Genomic DNA, 23,243 nt, shown 5'->3' on the forward strand with positions numbered 1-23,243 from the left:
GGATCTGAAGATGCGTCTGTTGATGAATACGGCTCTAGGTCCACTCTATTCTAACGGACAGGACACTGCAGGATACGTCCAATACATATGTTGAATATAAAGTCACAAAAGAACGCACAGAAAAAAATAATAAAAACTATTCTATTCAATTAATGTCACCTGTTAATATTATAGTCATTAAAGACAAAACATAAAAAAGTGGGTCTTTTTATTTTTTTTCCCATAAAATATATTTATTATTTTGTAATTAATGTCTGCAGTATATAAAATATATTTTTAAAGTTGCTCCTGATTACAAACATGTCCTAGCATGCATACTCAGCCGTCATCACTAGTAATCGGCGCTTAGATTAGACCTGGAGCAAGTGATACGACTGAAAATCACGTACCATAGAGATGCCCAAAGCTTGAATCGGACGCTTCTGCATGCACTAAAGCTAGGCACGCTCTACATTAATTACATGCATCCAGCCATACCACACCACATGCTCAGAAAAATTAAACAATCTGGGGTTGGGTTCACAAGCAAATGATCAGAATCAGGAACAAACTCAGTATCAGGTAAGCAAGACTGATACTTAAACACAAGGAACATAAGATAAACACACCTAGGGGTATATTTACTAAACTGCGGGTTTGAAAAAGTGGAGATGTTTCCTATAGCAACCAATCAGAATCTAGCTATCATTTTGTAGAATGCACTAAATAAATGACAGCTAGAATCTGATTGGTCGCTATAGGCAACATCCCACTTTTTCAAACACGCAGTTTAGTAAATATACCATACTTACCTACTTTCTTCAGCTCCCTTCCGGGAGCCAGCCAGTGGAGGGGGGCGTGAAGGGGCAGGGTGGCCGAAATCGCGTCATTTCGGCCCCGCCCCCTGTGACGTCATGACGCAAATTGCGTCATTTGACAGCGGGGGCGGGGCCAAACGCCGCGATTCACCGGGAATCGCGGCGTTTGGGATCTAATTCTGCCCACTTCACTAGGAAGTGGGGCACTTCCTAGTGAAGTGGGCAGAATTCGGGAGATTGCCACACTCGCCCGGGAGTCCGGGAGACTCTCACAAAATGCGGGAGTCTCCCGGACATTCCGGGAGAGTTGGCAAGTATGAAATATACCCCTAGTTTCTAAAGTACCAGACCCTAATCTGAGTGGGTTCAAAAAGAAAGTGCTTGTACTCACAGGCATGCCCCTGAACGCATTCTCTCCAGTCAGTGGGAGCACCTAGTCGGGTGAGACTTTATAAAATACCGGGCACATGTGCTTGTGAAAGAAAATGACGACTGTACCTGAGCTGTTTGGAATTCAAGATTTGTTTTACCAAAAAGTTTTGTGCAGCGAGTGGTTTGTGCAATGTGTTATGTGGCTGCTTGCAGCTGAGCTGTGAAATGTAGCTGTCAATAAAGCCTGTGAAATTACACTGCTGTTAGTCTAGCATTCACCGTGGAGGGGGATCAACAATATTTTCTGCCCAGGGCCAATTTTATTGAAAAGCTGTCCTGGTTCAGAATGTTTCTTTTCCCAGAATCCCTTGTTCCTGATACTTTTGTATTGACAGTATTGGTGGGAATAAATACCCATAAACCTGTATACACATGGACTCTCACATGACCGAAGTCCATTCTGCCTAAAGGTGAATGCCACATGAACATCATTTGTAACATAGTGTTTACAGTGATCGCTTGAAAGGACAATGATCACAATGATCACGTCTTGCTCTGTTTTTGAGACCATTCCTGCATTCACTAAAAACACTGCCTATACTATGGATGTGTTACCCATAAAGATCAATGATCCCCATTCAAAAATATGTTATGCTGTGTTCTCTACATGGCTGAATGCAGCTCAGGTATAACAGACAATAAACACATGGCAGTGCTCCAATCCTCCAAAATATATTTTTTTTCTAACGATTTTAGAAAATCTATTGATAGCTAGTATTTTACTGACACGTCATTATTCTTATCTCTAAAATACACAGTTGAAGCAGCAGATTTCGTGTGTATATAGCCTCTTCTATGTCTGCCATCCATTTTATTTCTGTCATATTCTGCTCTCTCCTTTCCCCCGTATATTCCTATAACAATTTTAAGGCTTTTTACCATTCCTTCCTGACTCCTGACATGCACGAGTCACCATAATTGATTTATTTATTTATTTATATAGCGCCACTAATTCCGCAGTGCTGTACAGAGAACACACTCATATTAATCTCTGCCCCAATAGAGCTTACAGTCTAAATTCCCTAACACACACACACAGACAGACTAGGGTCAATTTGATAGCAGCCAGTTAACCTACCAGTATGTTTTTGGATTGTGGGAGGAAACCGGAGCACCCGGAGGAAACCCACGCAAAAACGGGGAGGACATACAAACTCCACACAATAAGGCCATGGTCGGGAATTTAACTCATGACCCCACACGGTATGTGTCAGGGACGCCTGGGGAGCTGTGCTTTTCTATGGCAGGAAACACATGGGGCACTGCGCCACTTGCAGGGGAGACCATAGGGCACATTGCTACTCTGTGGCAGTTGAGAGCTGGGGAGCCGTGTCTGCGGTAAAATTATATATATATATATATATATATATATATATATAAAAACAATGAATATTATTTTATCTTGTGATAAAATTCATACGTTTGCGATTTTTATTAAATATGCCAAGTGCATTGGAGCACTGTTTATGATGCATGCTACAATGTGCCATTTGACTCAACTCAGCAGCCTATTGGGAACATTTTAAAGGGAAAAAAATGCAGGTAGCCCAGTGACCCAGCCCACGGTAGCCCACTATGGAACCAGCCAGGGGGGGGGCAATGCCCTCCTGCCCCTGTAAAGATATAATAGCAGACACATTTTCTCAACACAGTGTATGATATCTAATATCTACCACCCACTACACCACTATACAGCGGAGGGAGCCAGCAGCGTGTCAGCTGTTGCCACTAGCAGAACTTCCATAAGTATCACACAGTTCAGCGAACAGCAAAGGCTCATGGGAGTTGTAGTTCAGCCACGACTAGAACGTTGACAGTTGCTTGATGATTCCATTGCATTGTGACACAGAGTCCTGTGTACTCACCACACAACTGTCCGCTCTCCAGTGATTCCTGGAGCCGGCACCAGTGTGCGTCTCTGAGCCTCAGCGGGGACCTCACGTACCCGCTGCTCACTGGATACCTGAGAGATTTTTGGTTTAGTGTATCCCTCCGCCAGTCACGCCGGGACTAGTTTGCGGAAGGGTTTTGTGTTGCTAGGGGGCGCTGGGGCGCTCAGTGCGGGGTGGGAGGCAGAGGGCTATGGTGTAGGACACCAGCCGGTGTATGGAGAAGCGGAGGATGGACTGTCCGGCGCTGCCACCGGGCTGGAAGAAGGAGGAGGTCATTAGGAAGTCCGGGCTGAGCGCAGGGAAGAGCGATGTCTACTACTTCAGGTAATGAGGGGTCACTGACTGGGAGTCGCTGGCTGGGGACTGAGCTGTCAGGGAAGTTGTGCTGCTGTGTCTTGCTGGAGTTTTTGGGACTTTGTTTTTCTTGCAGTGAGGTTGCTTGTGCTTCTGTCTGGTAGTGGTAGATATTAGGTGATATAGGTGTCCATAGAGGGCAGGGTGCCTGTGGTTGGTAGGAGGAGGCTCTGGGTGCTGTGCCTGTGGGTGGCAGGGGGGCTGGGTGACTGTGCTGCTGGGTGACTGTGCTGCTGGGTGACTGTGCTGCTGGGTGGCAGAGGGGGGCTTTTCTGCTGTGGTGTGTTTTGGGTTAGCTGTGGGGGGTGTTGTCCACCTGTGGCGGGGGAGGGCTGGGGAGGCGTTGTCGCCCTGTGGCGGGGGAGGGCTGGGGAGGCGTTGTCGCCCTGTGGCGGGGGAGGGCTGGGGAGGCGTTGTCGCCCTGTGGCGGGGGAGGGCTGGGGAGGCGTTGTCGCCCTGTGGCGAGGGAGGGCTGGGGAGGCGTTGTCGCCCTGTGGCGAGGGAGGGCTGGGGAGGCGTTGTCGCCCTGTGGCGAGGGAGGGCTGGGGAGGCGTTGTCGCCCTGTGGCGAGGGAGGGCTGGGGAGGCGTTGTCGCCCTGTGGAGGGGGGTGCTGGGTGGGTCATTGTTGCCCTGGGTTGGGGCCTGGGGGACATTGTTGCCCCATGTTGAGGTGGGGGGGGCATTGCTGCCCTGTGACGGGGGCTGGGAGCCATCGTTGCCCTGTGTCGGGGGAGGGTGTGTGGGGGGGAGATCATTGCCCTGTGTCGGGGGAGGGCTGGGGGGTTATTGTCATGCTGTGTTGGGGGTGGCTGTTGGGCATTGTTGCCTTGTAATGGGGGAGGGCATTGTTGCCCTGTGGTGGTGGGGGCATCACCACCATGTGATGGGGGGCATTGTCGCCCTTAGATTGGGGAGGGCATTGCTGCTGTGTGAGGTGGGAGCTTTGGTGGACATTGCCGCCCCGTGTCCAGGGAGAACGCCACTTTACACAAGGGAGGGCTGAATAGCTGGTCTACTTCACTGTATGGCAGGGGGGGGGGGGTGGGGGGTACAGGTGGCCTGGCTGGGGGCCTGTGCTGCTGTATGGAAGGGGGGAGTGCTGGGGGCCTGTGCTGCTGTATGGCAGGGGGAGTGCAGGGGGCCTGTGCTGCTGTATGGCAGGGGGAGGGCTCGGGCAGAGTGTCACAACGTGTATAATACGGTAAACCACAGAGTATAAAGACTTAAGAATAAAATGGTGCATTAGTAAGTTGACTGACTACAGCAAGCGTCGTCACATTTATATAGAAGGTATACTGTCAAGCACAAAAGCAAGCTAACTGATAAACGGATGCGTTTCCTGATTTTGTTTGGCTAGAGCATGGTAGCCTATGTTTGTAGCCAAAGAATGTTCAAAGGGTACGGTTGGGGCATTCAGTGTATGCTAGAGGAGTTACGTGTTGTATGAGGGGAGCATAGTAGAGCTGCCCACACACTGGTTGAACCGGCTGCTCCGCCCGAATATTGGAGGACTGGTTCTCTTATCTGTCATACTTAGTCATGTAGGTACATAGCCGTGTATGGCTGAATCTTAAGCCTTGGATCTGATTGAGCTACATTAGTGCGATCAGACAATTGCCTCAGACACGGTCAGATGCAGCAATTGACCAACTATAGCTACCATCTTGGATATCTGAGGGGTCCACATTAGATGTAAATCTGTATTGGCTGCCTTTGTCCTCATACCAGCGTCTGTTTTCATCTTATTAGGTCTAAAGTGGCTTTATTGGCCGTTCAAATCGCCACATTTTGAGAAGTGACAGCTTTACATTAACATTGTGCACTTTCCTGGTAGACATAACACAAAGCTGTGGGTGCGTAACTATGCAGGGGAGTGTCCTGTGTTTATTATAGTGGAACGACCGTGTATATTAAACAGAGTTGTGCTGATCTAGATATTTTAAAAAGCATTAATGATGTGGGACAATGTGTAACATGTAGTTGACAGAAATCAATGGGCTCAACAAAGGCATCAATTGTTTAGCTGAACCAATATTCATGCCACTGGTGCTTATCAATTCACAAATAAGATATAATTGAGGCACAAATTGGCACTGGCGCCTATTGTGTTATTATGGAGACTTGTTCAGCCTACAAAGCGGCTGCTTGCTCCCACTGCAGACAGTAGACGCACTATTAGAAATGTAATATATTTGCGCAGAGAGGAATGAGATGACAGGACTGGAACAGCCACAATACACAGTTCAAAACAAGTGGTTTGGAACTGATATCTAACTTTCTACTTAATTTGAAATGAATGCATTGACTAGGTGGGCATACCCCATCAGATGATGCCCAATTTGGTAAATAACGCAGTATTGTAGCACGTATGACCAGTCTGTCGATCGCGTCCAATCTGATTTGAATCCACTAGACAGAGAATCTGGTCAGATGTTGAATCCCAACTGTAAGTGTATTGTTGTGGGCCAGTCAGGCAGTCCTGTGCGACTGTGTTGCATATATTTTTTGTTGTGCCTTCACCCTTGAATGCTGTGTCTGTGTTTAGACCAGGGGAAGCATTTTTTTAAACTTTAATATATATATATATATATATATATATATATATATATATATATATATATAAATTTGACCATTAAGTACTGTGCCAGGCCTGTGGCTCACCAGGTGTTGTGGAACTACAAGCATGCCCTGGCAGCTATCGGCTGGCTAATATACTGTCAAAGCATGCTGGCGCTTGTGGTTCCACAACACCTGGAGAGCCACAGGTTGACCAGAGCTGCATTACGCTCTCTGCAAGCAGAAAGTGTACTGTGGCGTGAAAACGATAATGCTTGTCAACATGGATAACACGGTTTCTTAATCATCTAGAGGTGGTTTTACTATGTTTGTGACTTAACAGCTGCTATTAGGTGAGTATTGGTAATGATGTTATCCCCCAGACACTTGTGCAACAAAGACTGTACATTGCAGCATGTGCTAGGATAATTGTATGCTAAAATCATAGTCCCATCATGGGGTGAGGGGTGTATGTCTCATCCGCACCTGCTACTCCATGCTATAGAAAATAAACCTCCAGGCAATGTATATTATATGTGTTTTGGGTCAAAAGAAATCTCAGTGGTTTTGGTAACCGCTGTAAAATGATGGCTATAGTGGAAATGTGTAGCGACACTTGGCAAACACTTAGTTTAACATGTATTAAACCAGTGATGGGCAACAGGCGGCCCATTGAGCCTTCAGCTTCGGCCCCCAGCTCCTTCCTGCTTCGTTGACCGATTTGTTTGTTATAGCTTGTAACACTTGTTTAAACTGCTGATATGTTATTACAGACAGGTGCCTCGTTCTTTGTATATAGGTATTTGTTTTAATTTATTACTGAGTTTAAGGATATTTTGTGATCCTTTTGGAGATTAAAGGGCTGCTCATGTGGCCCGTGAGGTGTATTGGGTTGCCTGTCGCTGATCTAAGCTTCTTTGTAAATGGATGCTATGAGTTTCTGGTCATTTGTGAATGGTTGCTATGGGTTCTGGTCATTTGTGAATGGTTGCTATGGGTTCTGATCATTTGTGAATGGTTGCTATGGGTTTTGGTCATTTGTGAATGGTTGCTATGGGTTCTGGTCATTTGTGAATGGTTGCTATGGGTTCTGGTCATTTGTGAATGGTTGCTATGGGTTTTGGTCATTTGTGAATGGTTGCTATGGGTTTTGGTCATCTGTGAATGGTTGCTATGGGTTCTGGTCATTTGTGAATGGTTGCTATGGGTTTTGGTCATCTGTGAATGGTTGCTATGGGTTCTGGTCATTTGTGAATGGTTGCTATGGGTTTTGGTCATTTGTGAATGGTTGCTATGGGTTCTGGTCATTTGTGAATGGTTGCTATGGGTTCTGGTCATTTGTGAATGGTTGCTATGGGTTTTGGTCATTTGTGAATGGTTGCTATGGGTTTTGGTCATCTGTGAATGGTTGCTATGGGTTCTGGTCATTTGTGAATGGTTGCTATGGGTTCTGGTCATTTGTGAATGGTTGCTATGGGTTCTGGTCATTTGTGAATGGTTGCTATGGGTTTTGGTCATTTGTGAATGGTTGCTATGGGTTTTGGTCATCTGTGAATGGTTGCTATGGGTTCTGGTCATTTGTGAATGGTTGCTATGGGTTCTGGTCATTTGTGAATGGTTGCTATGGGTTCTGATCATTTGTGAATGGTTGCTATGGGTTTTGGTCATTTGTGAATGGTTGCTATGGGTTCTGGTCATTTGTGAATGGTTGCTATGGGTTCTGGTCATTTGTGAATGGTTGCTATGGGTTTTGGTCATTTGTGAATGGTTGCTATGGGTTTTGGTCATCTGTGAATGGTTGCTATGGGTTCTGGTCATTTGTGAATGGTTGCTATGGGTCCTGGTCATTTGTGAATGGTTGCTATGGGTTCTGGTCATTTGTGAATGGTTGCTATGGCTTTTGGTCATTTGTGAATGGTTGCTATGGGTTCTGGTCATTTGTGAATGGTTGCCATGGGTTCTGGTCATTTGTGAATGGTTGCCATGGGTTCTGGTCATTTGTGAATGGTTGCCATGGGTTCTGGTCATTTGTGAATGGTTGCTATGGGTTCTGGTCATTTGTGAATGGTTGCTATGGATTTTGGTCATTTGTGAATGGTTGCTATGGGTTTTGGTCATTTGTGAATGGTTGCTATGGGTTCTGGTCATTTGTGAATGGTTGCCATGGGTTCTGGTCATTTGTGAATGGTTGCCATGGGTTCTGGTCATTTGTGAATGGTTGCTATGGATTTTGGTCATTTGTGAATGGTTGCTATGGGTTTTGGTCATTTGTGAATGGTTGCTATGGGTTCTGGTCATTTGTGAATGGTTGCTATGGGTTCTGGTCATTTGTGAATGGTTGCTATGGGTTCTGGTCATTTGTGAATGGTTGCTATGGGTTCTGGTCATTTGTGAATGGTTGCTATGGGTTCTGGTCATTTGTGAATGGTTGCTATGGGTTCTGGTCATTTGTGAATGGTTGCTATGGGTTCTGGTCATTTGTGAATGGTTGCTATGGATTTTGGTCATTTGTGAATGATTGCTATGGATTTTGGTCATTTGTGAATGGTTGCTATGGGTTTTGGTCATTTGTGAATTGTTGCCATGGGTTTTGGTCATTTGTGAATGGTTGCCATGGGTTTTGGTCATTTGTGAATGGTTGCCATGGGTTCTGGTCATTTGTGAATGGTTGCCATGGGTTCTGGTCATTTGTGAATGGTTGCCATGGGTTCTGGTCATTTGTGAATGGTTGCCATGGGTTTTGGTCATTTGTGAATGGTTGCCATGGGTTCTGGTCATTTGTGAATGGTTGCCATGGGTTCTGGTCATTTGTGAATGGTTGCCATGGGTTCTGGTCATTTGTGAATGGTTGCTATGGATTTTGGTCATTTGTGAATGGTTGCTATGGGTTCTGGTCATTTGTGAATGGTTGCTATGGGTTTTGGTCATTTGTGAATGGTTGCCATGGGTTTTGGTCATTTGTGAATGGTTGCCATGGGTTCTGGTCATTTGTGAATGGTTGCCATGGGTTTTGGTCATTTGTGAATGGTTGCCATGGGTTCTGGTCATTTGTGAATGGTTGCTATGGGTTCTGGTCATTTGTGAATGGTTGCTATGGGTTCTGGTCATTTGTGAATGGTTGCTATGGGTTCTGGTCATTTGTGAATGGTTGCTATGGGTTTTGGTCATTTGTGAATGGTTGCTATGGGTTTTGGTCATCTGTGAATGGTTGCTATGGGTTCTGGTCATTTGTGAATGGTTGCTATGGGTCCTGGTCATTTGTGAATGGTTGCTATGGGTTCTGGTCATTTGTGAATGGTTGCTATGGCTTTTGGTCATTTGTGAATGGTTGCTATGGGTTCTGGTCATTTGTGAATGGTTGCCATGGGTTCTGGTCATTTGTGAATGGTTGCCATGGGTTCTGGTCATTTGTGAATGGTTGCCATGGGTTCTGGTCATTTGTGAATGGTTGCTATGGGTTCTGGTCATTTGTGAATGGTTGCTATGGATTTTGGTCATTTGTGAATGGTTGCTATGGGTTTTGGTCATTTGTGAATGGTTGCTATGGGTTCTGGTCATTTGTGAATGGTTGCCATGGGTTCTGGTCATTTGTGAATGGTTGCCATGGGTTCTGGTCATTTGTGAATGGTTGCTATGGATTTTGGTCATTTGTGAATGGTTGCTATGGGTTTTGGTCATTTGTGAATGGTTGCTATGGGTTCTGGTCATTTGTGAATGGTTGCTATGGGTTCTGGTCATTTGTGAATGGTTGCTATGGGTTCTGGTCATTTGTGAATGGTTGCTATGGGTTCTGGTCATTTGTGAATGGTTGCTATGGGTTCTGGTCATTTGTGAATGGTTGCTATGGATTTTGGTCATTTGTGAATGATTGCTATGGATTTTGGTCATTTGTGAATGGTTGCTATGGGTTTTGGTCATTTGTGAATTGTTGCCATGGGTTTTGGTCATTTGTGAATGGTTGCCATGGGTTTTGGTCATTTGTGAATGGTTGCCATGGGTTCTGGTCATTTGTGAATGGTTGCCATGGGTTCTGGTCATTTGTGAATGGTTGCCATGGGTTCTGGTCATTTGTGAATGGTTGCCATGGGTTTTGGTCATTTGTGAATGGTTGCCATGGGTTCTGGTCATTTGTGAATGGTTGCCATGGGTTCTGGTCATTTGTGAATGGTTGCCATGGGTTCTGGTCATTTGTGAATGGTTGCTATGGATTTTGGTCATTTGTGAATGGTTGCTATGGGTTCTGGTCATTTGTGAATGGTTGCTATGGGTTTTGGTCATTTGTGAATGGTTGCTATGGGTTTTGGTCATTTGTGAATGGTTGCTATGGGTTCTGGTCATTTGTGAATGGTTGCTATGGGTTCTGGTCATTTGTGAATGGTTGCTATGGGTTCTGGTCATTTGTGAATGGTTGCCATGGGTTTTGGTCATTTGTGAATGGTTGCTATGGATTTTGGTCATTTGTGAATGGTTGCTATGGATTTTGGTCATTTGTGAATGGTTGCTATGGGTTTTGGTCATTTGTGAATGGTTGCCATGGGTTTTGGTCATTTGTGAATGGTTGCCATGGGTTCTGGTCATTTGTGAATGGTTGCCATGGGTTCTGGTCATTTGTGAATGGTTGCCATGGGTTCTGGTCATTTGTGAATGGTTGCCATGGGTTCTGGTCATTTGTGAATGGTTGCCATGGGTTCTGGTCATTTGTGAATGGTTGCCATGGGTTCTGGTCATTTGTGAATGGTTGCCATGGGTTCTGGTCATTTGTGAATGGTTGCCATGGGTTCTGGTCATTTGTGAATGGTTGCCATGGGTTCTGGTCATTTGTGAATGGTTGCCATGGGTTTTGGTCATTTGTGAATGGTTGCCATGGGTTTTGGTCATTTGTGAATGGTTGCCATGGGTTTTGGTCATTTGTGAATGGTTGCCATGGGTTCTGGTCATTTGTGAATGGTTGCCATGGGTTCTGGTCATTTGTGAATGGTTGCCATGGGTTCTGGTCATTTGTGAATGGTTGATATGGGTTCTGGTCATTTGTGAATGGTTGCCATGGGTTCTGGTCACTTGTGAATGGTTGATATAGGCTACTGCACATTTGTGCATTGTGATCCAGGTAATGTTTTCTCTCCCTCCCTTAAATGAGACATTAATATAGATAATAAAGCAAAATTCAGTTTTTTTACACATGAGTATCTTTGGGTGTGGGGGGCATATTTTGTTTTTTCCCCTTCTCTCTCCTCATTGTTTGTCCAGGAGAGGGTCCAGTAAGGTGTGCCCAGTATGCTAATCTGCGCTCTATCCAGCAGAACCCCCCACGCAAACACACTGGCAGTTCTGGCACCAGAATAGTGAGCTGCTGGCTAGTGAAGAGGCCGGTGCCAGAGTGGCTGAGCTCTACCCAACGCAACATTCATATGATAATTGCACAACAGTTGGACTGAGGGGAGCAGTATCTTTACAGCATCCGTCTCCCCGCCCCACATCATTGCTCTTTGGCGTTTTTTATTTTAAGCTTTGCTTGCTGCAAAGTTTTCAGTTTGGTTTGGGGCTTAGTGTGTCAGTGTTGCTCTGCCAGGTATTGTGAGAAAATGCAGCTAAAGTTTAACGTCGTTCCCCTTTTTGGCAGCTGCACACTTAAACATTAAGCAAGAGCTTGCAGCTTCCTATTGGTCCGTTGGGTTACACCCCCTTTCTTGCAGACATTTTTAGCTGGTTAATACTTTTTTACCAGCCAAAGTTAGCCAGGACCTTTTTTTGCAAAATCTGAGAAGCCCAAGGAAGAACTGAATGCTGTTCACAGGGCTTCACGAAGGGGAAGGAGCAGCTCGGTTAATCTTAACTTTGAGGGCTGCATGAAATATCAAAACCACTGTAGACTTTATCCTCGGGTTTCAAAACATATTTTTCTTTTATTGCTTTGTTAGTAATGCAATAGCCCCAGTCCGTTCCCAGCCAGCGGTCATATCCTCGCGGGCTCTGCACTTTTAACCCTTTCAGTCCTTCGTCTGGCTGTAGTTTTAGTTTGGTGGCCACCATCTAACTGAAGAACAAGGTTGTTTGATGGTGTGGCATCATACGACGATGTTATTCAATAAGGGATGAAGTGACGAGAGCCCATTAATGGCTGGAAAACAGGATGATCTGATCCATCCAGATGAAGGAGTTAGCCAGCATTCCAGTGCGTTATACTTTACAGGATGACTATTATAATGATATTGTGTAGAAACAAATAGAATCGAACGCTCTTGTTTTATTCCTTTAGAAAAATGATCACAGGCTTCATTTTAAATAAAGTTTGCCCTAAAGTCTATGGATTAATGGAATCTTAATATGGCGGTACACTAGGAAATTTAATTGCAGAGATGTTGCCAGATATTGTGTTTATCGAGGCCTTTGTTGGTGATCGGTGTGTTGTATCGTTTCATTAGCTGTACACTTTGAAACAAAGTGTGTCACTTCCTATCTTTCATAAACAACCTATTGTCTTCCATGGCAGGCCGTGCGGTTGCATAGACATACATTCAAATTAGTGGCTAGCTAGATTCCATATTGGATTTTTGTTTGTGGGTACTACACAGTTCTATGCAAGTATGGAAGGTTTGTCAAGCCATGTGTTTGCATCTTAGAAACAAATACATTGATTTTATGTTCCTCTGGAAACCTCTTGTTGCATCCTCGCAAAACACGTGACTGCAGCCATTTTGTTTGACCTCATGTAAAGTCTTACACAAACTGGAAGAAGTTAATGTATAATCAATCATAAAACGGTAACGTGTTGCATGCAATGTTCTAATAAAGTACACCTGTCACCTACATAGGTCGTAAAGTTGAAGAAACATTGTTCTATACAGTTCAACGTTTTTTTAAATTCTAACTGCGTCGATTCACAGCGGAGGCAGCTGTTTTATGGGCTTAACCAATCTTCAGGAGAATGCAGCCTATCCATTCACTAGGATTTGTTGACATCACGGAGGCAGTTTGTGGTAGTATTATATATGACTAGCTCCCAACATCTTCCCGGATAAAATCGGATCAAAGTAAGCCTGATCCGTGCAAGACCCTCCCCATTTCTCACAAAACACGCCCCAGTGCGCCCAAGCACTTCCATTTTCACTGGCCCTCTCAGGGTTTGCATATCAGGACTGTTCTGCTTAAATTGGCTGCAGTGGTAATAATCAAATGCCATTCACAGATGCCACTAGAGCAGCACCACCTAGTGGTCACAAAACGGTAAGTGGCGAATAATGGCCGCTTCTCACCATGGATTAGTCGTCCCCCCATTGTGCTGATGGTTCCTTGTGTGGTCTGTCCTGTACGCCTGATCTTTAAGGCCCTAAATTATATTTTAAAGTAAGCAAAACTTGTGTACGGGGGAAGAGTTGCTGTAATGTTTGGCACTTGCAGGAGATGTTACCATGAGCTGTCAGTACTGTGCTTTAGGTATCTGCCAGACCACAGTGTCAGTACTGTGTGTGACGCGCCTCTGAGTAATACTGTGGTTTGGCTAATGCAAGTGTTTGCCTGAAAAAGATGAGAAAATGCAGTAGTGCAAATGTGGCACTTTGCAAATCGATTGTGAAACCCTCTTCCTTGTAACAGAGCTACGTCCTGTCTCTGGGAAACACCTCACTGACAGCTGAACACTAATGAGTCATCCTCGTAGAAGCACAATGAGTACCGGAAACGTCAGCTATATGTGGCAGCTCCGTCTGAGGGAACTGAATAAAATGTAGAGCGTAGGATTGCAGTGTGCTAAGTGGAAGTATGCTTTATAGATCTACTGTCCCTCAGAGGTGAAGGCACGACATTGTGAAATCCATACAGATCTTTTGCCAGCTACATAATTGTAGTAATGCTGGGAGGGGTGTTCTTTAGAGGGTGGCACTGTGCCCTCTGGTAGACAGCAGAATGTCTGAGATGCCAGTCTCTGCTGGGATCCTTATTCCTGCGTCATTGCAGAGGCCAGTGTAGTGGCTCAAGTAGCAGCATGGGGTGTGTGCAGGAATGAGCTCTATTGGGGCCAGTAAACTAGTGAGAGACAGAACCACTGCACAACCAGATCAGTGAGCAACTGTGGTATCGGGTTGTACTGAAGAGCCAGATTACAGTGGGGGATGTCTACCTGCTCGTGCCTCCAATATTGGGTCCGTTTAGGGTGGGCGGTGGGCGTCTTTCTTGCTTTCCATCATAATGTGTTAAATACAATTAAATAGGATTGAGTTTTCATCCAGTCTGAGGGACCAATTGGTGTGTATTGGTTGGGTCGGTTTGGTTCTCTCCAAGTTCTTAGTGGATTTATAGATATTCACAAGAATATCGGGTAGGCCCATAAGGAAAAACAATGCAGATTAGAACTGTTATTAAAAATAATTGATACAGGTCTACAGAGCTGCACAGTATACTCAGCTATCCAACTTCTGCCCCCACCCCAGACCAGCACTAAAGCCATCTACAGTATCGCGGTGCCCCAAACACACCCACGCTGTATAATATCTTCTACAGTACATTATTATTATTTTATTATTATTACCATTTATTTATATAGCACCACTAATTCCGCAGCGCTGTACAGAGAACTCGCTCACATCAGTCCCTGCCCCATTGGGGCTTACAGTCTAAACACACACACACACACACACACACACACACACACACACACGTCAATTTGATAGCAGCCAATTAACCTACCAGTATGTTTTTGGAGTGTGGGAGGAAACCGGAGCACCCAGAGGAAACCCACGCAAACACGGGGAGAACATACAAACTCCACACAGATAAGGCCATGGACAGGAATTGAACTCCTTTACGCAAGTGGTCATACAGCAATGGGGTCTAGGACAATCGTGTACATTTCAATGTCTAAATGTCACAGACAGATACAAAGTGTTTTTGTGCGTAAAAACAGGGCACAATTAAGTGCCGTTTTAAATGTTCTGGAAACTAGACATTAACTAAGCTGGAAGACAATTGTTAAATTGTGGGCAGCACGGTGGCTAAGTGGTTAGCACTTCTGCCTTACAGCACTGGGGTCATGAGTTCAATTCCCGACCATGGCCTTATCTGTGTGGAGTTTGTATGTTCTCCCCGTGTTTGAATTGAACTCAAGACCCCAGCGCTGTGAGGCAGAAGTGCTAACCACTGAGCCACAATGCTACCCCAATTAGCCATTCCCTTCCCCCAGCACAGTATAGCAGCCAATATCCCTCCTCCCCGAAACAGTATGACAGCTGGTATACCTGCTCATTACTGGTGCAGCGATACCATCTTTAATCTAATCAGCCGCCACTTGTAGATGCTGCTGGCACTGAACAGCACCGATGGATCACCGGTAGCGTCAGATCGTTGCACAACACTATTAACTTTATCCGTTTGTCCCACCGATTCCTGACTTTTACTAGGGCTTCGGCTCCAGTGTGTCTGTTTGCCTCCACGCCCCCAGCGGTGGTTGCCAGGATGCACCGTCCTGGTGATCAATATTATATCCATTATTTTCAGCACCCAAGTGTCTGCTTGGTGGTCTTACTGGCTCATTAAGGACTGGTTGGGTGGGCAAGACCGTAGACCCTGGTATAAATCTAGTTCTGACCTTACTGGCTGCAGTTTTAATATAACTAGTAAATATGGAGCCTTTGGCAGACGTTCATATTACATAAAGTTTCTTTGTGCTTCGCTGTCTGTTCCCAGTGTATCTAATAGAATGCGACTTGATAAATTATATAGCCAAGTAAATAAAAACTTTGTAAGCGGTGTAGATTATTAAACAGTAATGTCAGGATGCGTGGCCTTAAATTTGAGGATTGAAGGTCCTGGGCTGCTTCCAGTAGAGAACAAGCAGACGCATCATAAAGAATATTATGTTTGTGGCTGTAAATTTTAACGTATACGTAAAGATGGTTACAGTTGCAGGACTCGTCCTGAAGATAAGTCCCCCCTATCTTTAAAGTACTATACTAAAGTATTTTCTTCCTTCTAGTCCAAGCGGTAAGAAGTTCAGAAGCAAGCCTCAGTTGGCCAGGTACCTGGGGAACTCTGTTGACCTCAGCAGTTTTGACTTCAGAACGGGAAAGATGATGCCCAGTAAATTGCAGAAGAACAAACAGAGACTAAGAAATGACCCTCTCAATCAATCAAAGGTTTGTTAGAAGAACTTCAGTGACCTTTTAGTTCTACAAAGCACTTTCTAGCCTGAAAAAAAATGATCTCCAATGTTCTCAGTAAATGAAGGACCCTCTTGGTGGTACCTATGTAACCACATGGGTTTATAATAAATAATAAGACTAATACTCAGTAAATGATCAAATTAATGGGTTGATTTTCCAGGAAATACTGATATCTCCTTCCAAGCCACTTTGGAGTTGGCCCCCAGCTCTGTTGAAGGCTGTCCATCGTAGCTGACCGTTGTATGTTGCTGGTGAAACTTTCATCGGAAAACAAGTCCACTCTGTTTTAGATTAAAGGTGATGTCAACCTGATATGTTTCTTTAATGTTCCTCAATCCAAAGAGTAGAGCATTGAGGTTCCCACATAGGAGCGTTCAGATGTGAGTGGAAGGCGGCAGCAGTGTCTATGGGTTCCTCTGACTTGGGTTATAACTCTGAACCAGTTCTTGGGGAAGGGGCCAGTCTGGACAGCTGGTCAATGATGATGAGAGAAGGGTGGGGGATAGGTGGATATTCTCTTTAATATCAAATAGTTTTTATAGATTTTTTTAATTATTTTTTTATAGTGCTTTTAGTCACTAAAACCGGAATCTAGAACAATAAGTAGTGGTAGGGACTCGGGATACTTTTATGCAAAGCTCCCTGGGGGAAAAAAAACATTCAAAGGAGCCTCAGTAGACAGCTGCTCATGCTGCTGTGCAGGGCGAGATACTCTGCGTGATGAGGCCGAAGCAGATCTGTCTAGGGGTGGATGTTCTGCGTCGGCATAAGCCTGCGTTTTAGAAGTAACATTTCATTTTGGAGAGGCGTATTTAAAGTGGGAATGAATTTGTCAGTGATTTTTCCAGTAAGAACACAGTGTCTAAGTTATAGATTCAATATTTACAATTTGATTCGTAAAAGGATCCATAAATAACCGCATTCATTTACTAGTGCCTGACCTTGGGCAGTGTTCTGCTGACCTTGTAAGCTGTGCCTTTAGAGACTGTCATTTAATAGCATGGGTGACATAATCTGTCTCTTCCTACTGGTGTGCTGTTGTTTTCTCCTTCTGAGTGGTGGTGTCTAATTATGTGGCTTTTATACCAAGCAGATTAGACTAAAGTGTGCTGGACTTGTGAAGCCTGTTCCTCAGACTGGTTATGGTGCTAGTTCTGTAGATGGCTTCTACATTAAGGGCTAGATGCGGGTTTGAAAAAGTGGGGATGTTGCCTATAGCAACCAATCAGATTCTAGCTGTCATTTTGTAGAAGGTACTAAATAAATGAAAGCTAGAATCTGGTTGGTTACTATAGGCAACATCCCCACTTTTTCAAACCCGCAGCTTAGTAAATCTAGTCCTAAGTCCTTTCCAAGTAAACCGTTTTTTAATATCTCCTCTAACACAATCTGTGGTCTTTCCAGCAAATTTAGTACCATCCATGAAGATTGGTTACTTCTGGAGAAATTGTCTGTAAACCTTCGCCCCATAGTGTAGCACCCAAGATATATCTGTTTGTGAATATTCCTTCACTCTTTTGTTTGGTGTTAAGTCAGAAGTGTTTCCAGAATTAATAAGCGGTTGTCTTACTGCAGTACCATATCGCATCTGGCAGGTGGCGATATGTGTTGTGGTGTCAACGCATTTGTCTAGATTGTAGTTGGCACAAAAAATATGAACTTCTACCAATTTGAATAACCCCTGTACGAAATCTCCTCCATTCCCAACAATAGTATTGAGATCTGACGTAACGGCTATAATCGGAAGCTTTGGAGCCGATGTGTCTGGTCTCTTTAAATAAATTGGAAACCCAAACTCTTTATTATAAAGTGTGGGGAAGGGGTAAGTCGAGGGATCGTTGCACTTGCCCCACTTCTTTTTCCGACTCTTTCCGAGCCTACTTGGTAACACTGGAAGGTTGCCTGTGGCATGTTCCAGTCTGTTAGCAGGTTGTAGCAGTCTGACGCTGCTAATAGACTACCAGGACGTGTCACAGGTGAGCGATTGTCAGGTTATTATGCTGACTTACCTGCAAAGTCACCAGGGCACCAGTCAACTACGGCCGGCTAGGAATCTTCCGTAGTCTGTTCCTTGGCTTTTATGGTTGATTATCCCCCCCCCCCCCCCCCCCCGTCACCCTGCTTGTCCGCCCTGCCCCTCTAGTTTGTAATCTCTTACAAGCAGGGTTCTCCTCCTTTGTATTATCATTTCATTACCTATGCCTAATCGGCTGTTCGTGTGTTGTGTTTTGCACTGTTTAGTATATATTTTATTGTCCTTTTATTGTACTGCTTTCAAGTATGCATTCTGTACAGCACTTCAGACTCTCTTTGTGGTGCCTTGTTAATAATATATAATGTATGTTACATATTATTAGTATAGGTAGTTCCTTTTGATGAAGGCACTTTCATTTTAGGTATAGAGGTTCTTTATTTAATTTTCACAGCTCCTTACACCACTGCCTACAGATTAGATTTGGGGATTTAGGAGCTGACCATACTGTCTCCAGGTTACAATCATGGGGGCACTTTTAATAAGTTTGCATTTTCAATGGACTCCTCTGCTTTCCCTGCTTGACTGAAGAATATATGTCATGGCACATTATAGTGTAGTCAGGCACCACAGTGTTATAAACTATAGCAGCTTATTACAAAAAGCCAGGATATGTCAGTGAAGAGGCCCGCAGACCCGTCAAACTGTATCCATGTTGCTGGAAGCTGGGCTTGCTGATAATCCACTGCCTTTATTTGTTGTCCCTCTCTGCTTATTCTGAGATGTCTGCAAATGATACAGAAGTGGAAGTTGCTCAATCAATTTATAGGCTCATAGCAGGTGCTTGAAAGGACGGGGTTCTCCTGAAGGGAACAAACACAGAGAAAATCCCCCAGAACACTGCTATAACCAGCAAAGGAGCTGCCATTTCTACTTGCACATAAAAATGCCATTTGGCATTTTTATGTAGCAATACAGCCACGCTGTATTGTCATTTGGAGGCTTCTGGGGTACCTCTTGGTAAGTTAGCTCTCAATTAAAAAACACATATATGTATGGCCCACATATATGGGACTCTCACGGTTTAGAGTTAGGACCAGAATCGCCGTGAGGTGGCGGGTGGCTTAACATACATTTGCAAATGTGTGCAGCTGAGACTCCTGCATCTTTATGTACAAGTAGAAATGGCAGCTTCTTTGCTGATTATAGCAATGTCTATAATTGAGCCAGACTTTCTGTGAAAGCCCAAAGGACAGCGAGTAGGCGGCATCTATTTGCTTTTGCCCTCCCGATCGCTCAACTCTTAATGCGATTGCTGTGCCCCAAACGCGGGGCCCGCCCAGCACCTCCACAGTAGGATTCCTTCAGATGTGAAGATCCTTTAGGTTGTGTTGGGGGATGTCTAGATGGTTTTTATACAGTTGCTGGACTGATACATATAATATCTGGTTAAACGTGTAGGTGCACCTACCTCGCTACCAATTGTTTTGGCACAGATTATAGTCCTCATTGGTTGTACCTATTATGGTTTTTTATATGTTAGAATAAACATTTTATAAATATATACTTTGTGCATGAGTGTTTTTGTGGCAGACTCGGACACACCACCGCATACCTTGGTTGTTGGATGTCTAGATGGACCTTGTATAAAGTGCACATATTTAGTATTTATTTACTTGGAAGAACTAGTTGATAATATTTTGAGATACGTATTTCTTGTAGCACAGGAAATATATCGTTATGATTCAAACGAGACTTACTAAGTTGTATATGCGGATTAGGGTAATAGAGGCAATTATGCTTCCAGGTAACAATATAATTCATACTTGCCAACTCTCCCGGACATTCCGGGAGACTCCTGAAATTCGGGTGCGGCTCCCGGGAGAGCAGGCAAATATCCCGCATATGGCGTCTTCATCCTCAAAATGATGCGATTCGTGGTGAATCGCGTCACTTTGGCCCTGCGACAAAACGGCATTTTGTCGTGGGGGGTGGAGCCAAAATGACGAGAATTACCACGCCCCGATAACCTCCCGCCCTCCAACCACGCCCCTCTGCCTGGGATCTCCCTGTATTAACTTACCAAAGGTTGGCAAGTATGATATAATTATACATTGAGCCAATGAGCTGATAGATTTGCGATATTAATGTATTTCATTTAGTTATATGTACAAATTAGGGGTATACAGGGTATGTATGTTAACATGATACAATGAAAAAAAGAAATGATAGAGCTCCTTACTACATTGTAATATATAGGTTTGCTGACAACTATCCAGACCATTGAGTACGCCTTAGACTCAATTGTAGTATTAATAATTTATTCCTATCACAAAGATTGTGAATGTAGTAGTCTCAGTTTTTACTTCATAATCAGGATCACAACATTATACCAGCTTAATAGAATTCTTCCCGCAGTTGTCCCTAATTAAGAGACTTATGATAACTCCTCTCAAGTCTAAGAATTGAATGCCAGAGAGAGACCTAATTACAGGATAGCCTTTTTAACTGACATTTTGAATTTTCAGTCATTTTTCATTTCTCTTTTTTTAATATTTCTCAAATATTTTTTTTAAAAATATTGATAATAAAGATTTACTATTTATAATGAAACAACTGAATCTTGGGTTATTAGAGTGCCCCAGAAACACAATTTCTTCTTTTTCTTTTTCATTGTTCAATGTGTGATACTAGACCAGTGTTGGCTAACCTGTGACACTCCAGCTGTTGTGAAACTACAAGTCCCAGCATCCTTTGCCAAAATATAGCAGCTTGTTGCTTGAAGGGTATGCTGGGACTTGTAGTTTCACAACACCTGGAGTGTCACAGGTTAGCCAACACTGTACCAGACCCTTAGTTGTGTGGGAGCACCTTCCCCTTCTCTAATGCATGTTTAGCATATTGATACTTTTATTTACATATGAGGGGTTTAACCTCAACTCTGTGCGGTATTTTCTGTTGACAAATTCACTCAGCTATTGTAATCTCTGTTAGCGGGTCGTTCCCTTTCCCTCTGCTTCTACCAGCGCCTGATTCCGTGCCCCTTACCGGTGTGTTGAAATGTTTTTTGTTGCTGTTATTCCCAAGCAGATTATCAAACTTCCAACTGGCTGGTTACGAACATCAGTTTCTATGTTAAATCTACTTTTTCGTCTTGTGAAGGTACCGGTGCCAGTATGTGGTCAGGACATCTGTAGTTGGCTGCATTCCTTCCGTGTTGTTGCAGACTTGGTTTAATTTATGTACCATCGTATTGTGTCTATGTTCCAGGCCACTGGGAAAGGATAGCTGAACGTAGGGGTTGTATCACGGCTGTGCATGTAGGATTCGTTGAAGCAAAATAAATAAAACTTATTCATGCGCCTCCCTGCATATCTGGGGAGGTTTAACACGTGGTGTTCAGAATATACCAGGCTGTATACACAAAATATTCATCTCCCACCTTTTTTTCATAGAATCTCACAGCCTTTTGTATGAGTCACACACTCATTTTCACAAGGCAATTAAAAATGTGAAAATTTATATTAATCACTCTTGGTCAATACTTGGTTGGTTGAATGACCTCTGACCGACTTGGTTGCTGGTGGATTTTACAGGGCGATAGTCGTTTTGACTCCAAGACTCTGACTCCTGTAGCTCGTTCGCCTCCACAGTTGTCCTTACTGGATCATCTTTGATAAGTGTCCCTCTTGTCCAGCAGCTAAGTGTGTGTGATGGACTGTTGGAGCGTTCAATGCCATTCCAGTGGTCTTTTATACTTTACAAGATTTGGTCCGCTCTATAATTTACTTCTTGTTTTGAAATGCTTCACTCGTTTTTTTTTTCCTTTTCTTTTTTATATATATATATATATATATAAGTTAACCCGTGCATGATACTCATGCATTCTAGTCAAATCAAGCTATTTTAAGGTGTTAAAAAGGTTCTTGTAATGCATTTGGGCCTAGCCCAGGCCTCCTCAGGGGAAGAGCATTACTTCCCGACGCAAGCAGCCTTTTTAATGTGTGTTCATGAGGTAAAATTACCTAACGAAAATGAGTTTGAGCCCTACCAAATTTCAGCCCTTTTTGAATTTTTTTCCTCACACACACTAAGAATTTAGTAGGTCAGTGTATAACTCCGCCCAGCAGGTGGCGCTGCAACTTGTTTTTTTTTTCCACACACACACAGACAGACAGACGCCACTAAGCATTTATATATTAGATATACAAGTTAACCTGTGCATGATACTCATGCATTGTAGTCAAATCAAGCTATTTTAAGGTGTTAAAAAGGTTCTTGTCATGCATTTGGGCCTAGCCCAGGCCTCCTCAGGGGAAGAGCGTTACTTCCCGACGCAAGCGCCCTTTTTTAACGTGGTTTTGTCCACATGTCACCACCTCATCATTTTTCTCCATCGCCTCATCCTTCATCTTCATCGCCACATCCTTCATCAAGCTACTTAAGGTGTTAAAAACTCCCCACTGTCACCCCCGGCAACCACCAACCACTCCCAACTGTCACTTCTCCTTCAAGAAATATATAGGTCAGTGTATAACTCTGCCCAGCAGGTGGTGCTGCAGCTTGCTTTTTTTCCCCCCACACACGCCACTAGGCATTTATATAGTATATATAAACAGTTGACCCACTACATTTTTTACACAAGTGGATTCAGTGAGCAAAGTGTGAGGCTTTTGAGCTCCTGTACCTGTGAGCTCACACCGGGCACAAGTCCACTATAAGTTGTATGAGTTGCTTTAGAAAGCAGTTTCTGCAGTTAAATTTTTGTCATTTGTGTAAAGGTTTCAGAATGGTTTTTACTTTGATTCTACCCGTCAATCTGTACTTTGTGCATCGATTGCCGAAAAAATTCTTCTTACGTCGCTTTCAAATTCAGAATCTACGGCGGCTAAATGCAAAAAAAAATGTGCTGGGGGCCTCATCCGATTCTCCAGCCGCTGTATTGTTAATATCGTGTGAGAAGTAGCTTACACAATGACAGATATTAGGTAAATTAGTGGGAGCTGAGCTGTACAATGTCACCATTTAAAGAGAATGTATTAACCGCTCGCAGGCGGATTACTCATTAGATTGCAACCTATTCAC

The 23,243-nt window shown here is 43.9% G+C and overlaps 1 protein-coding gene across 1 annotated transcript in view; it reads left to right on the forward strand.

Moving 5' to 3' along the window:
* The first annotated feature begins 3,069 nt into the window (after positions 1 to 3,069).
* The window catches only part of MBD2 (methyl-CpG binding domain protein 2), a 37,040-nt gene continuing 16,866 nt past the window's right edge, over positions 3,070 to 23,243 (forward strand). Inside the window, exons 1-2 of the mRNA XM_075185477.1 lie at positions 3,070 to 3,445; positions 16,000 to 16,159. Coding sequence (XP_075041578.1) covers positions 3,336 to 3,445; positions 16,000 to 16,159 — 270 coding nt within the window. The 5' untranslated portion in view covers positions 3,070 to 3,335. The remainder of the gene's footprint in view (positions 3,446 to 15,999; positions 16,160 to 23,243) is intronic.

The sequence above is a fragment of the Mixophyes fleayi genome, chromosome 1 (genome assembly GCF_038048845.1).
Source record: "Mixophyes fleayi isolate aMixFle1 chromosome 1, aMixFle1.hap1, whole genome shotgun sequence".
Taxonomy (NCBI): domain Eukaryota; kingdom Metazoa; phylum Chordata; class Amphibia; order Anura; family Limnodynastidae; genus Mixophyes; species Mixophyes fleayi.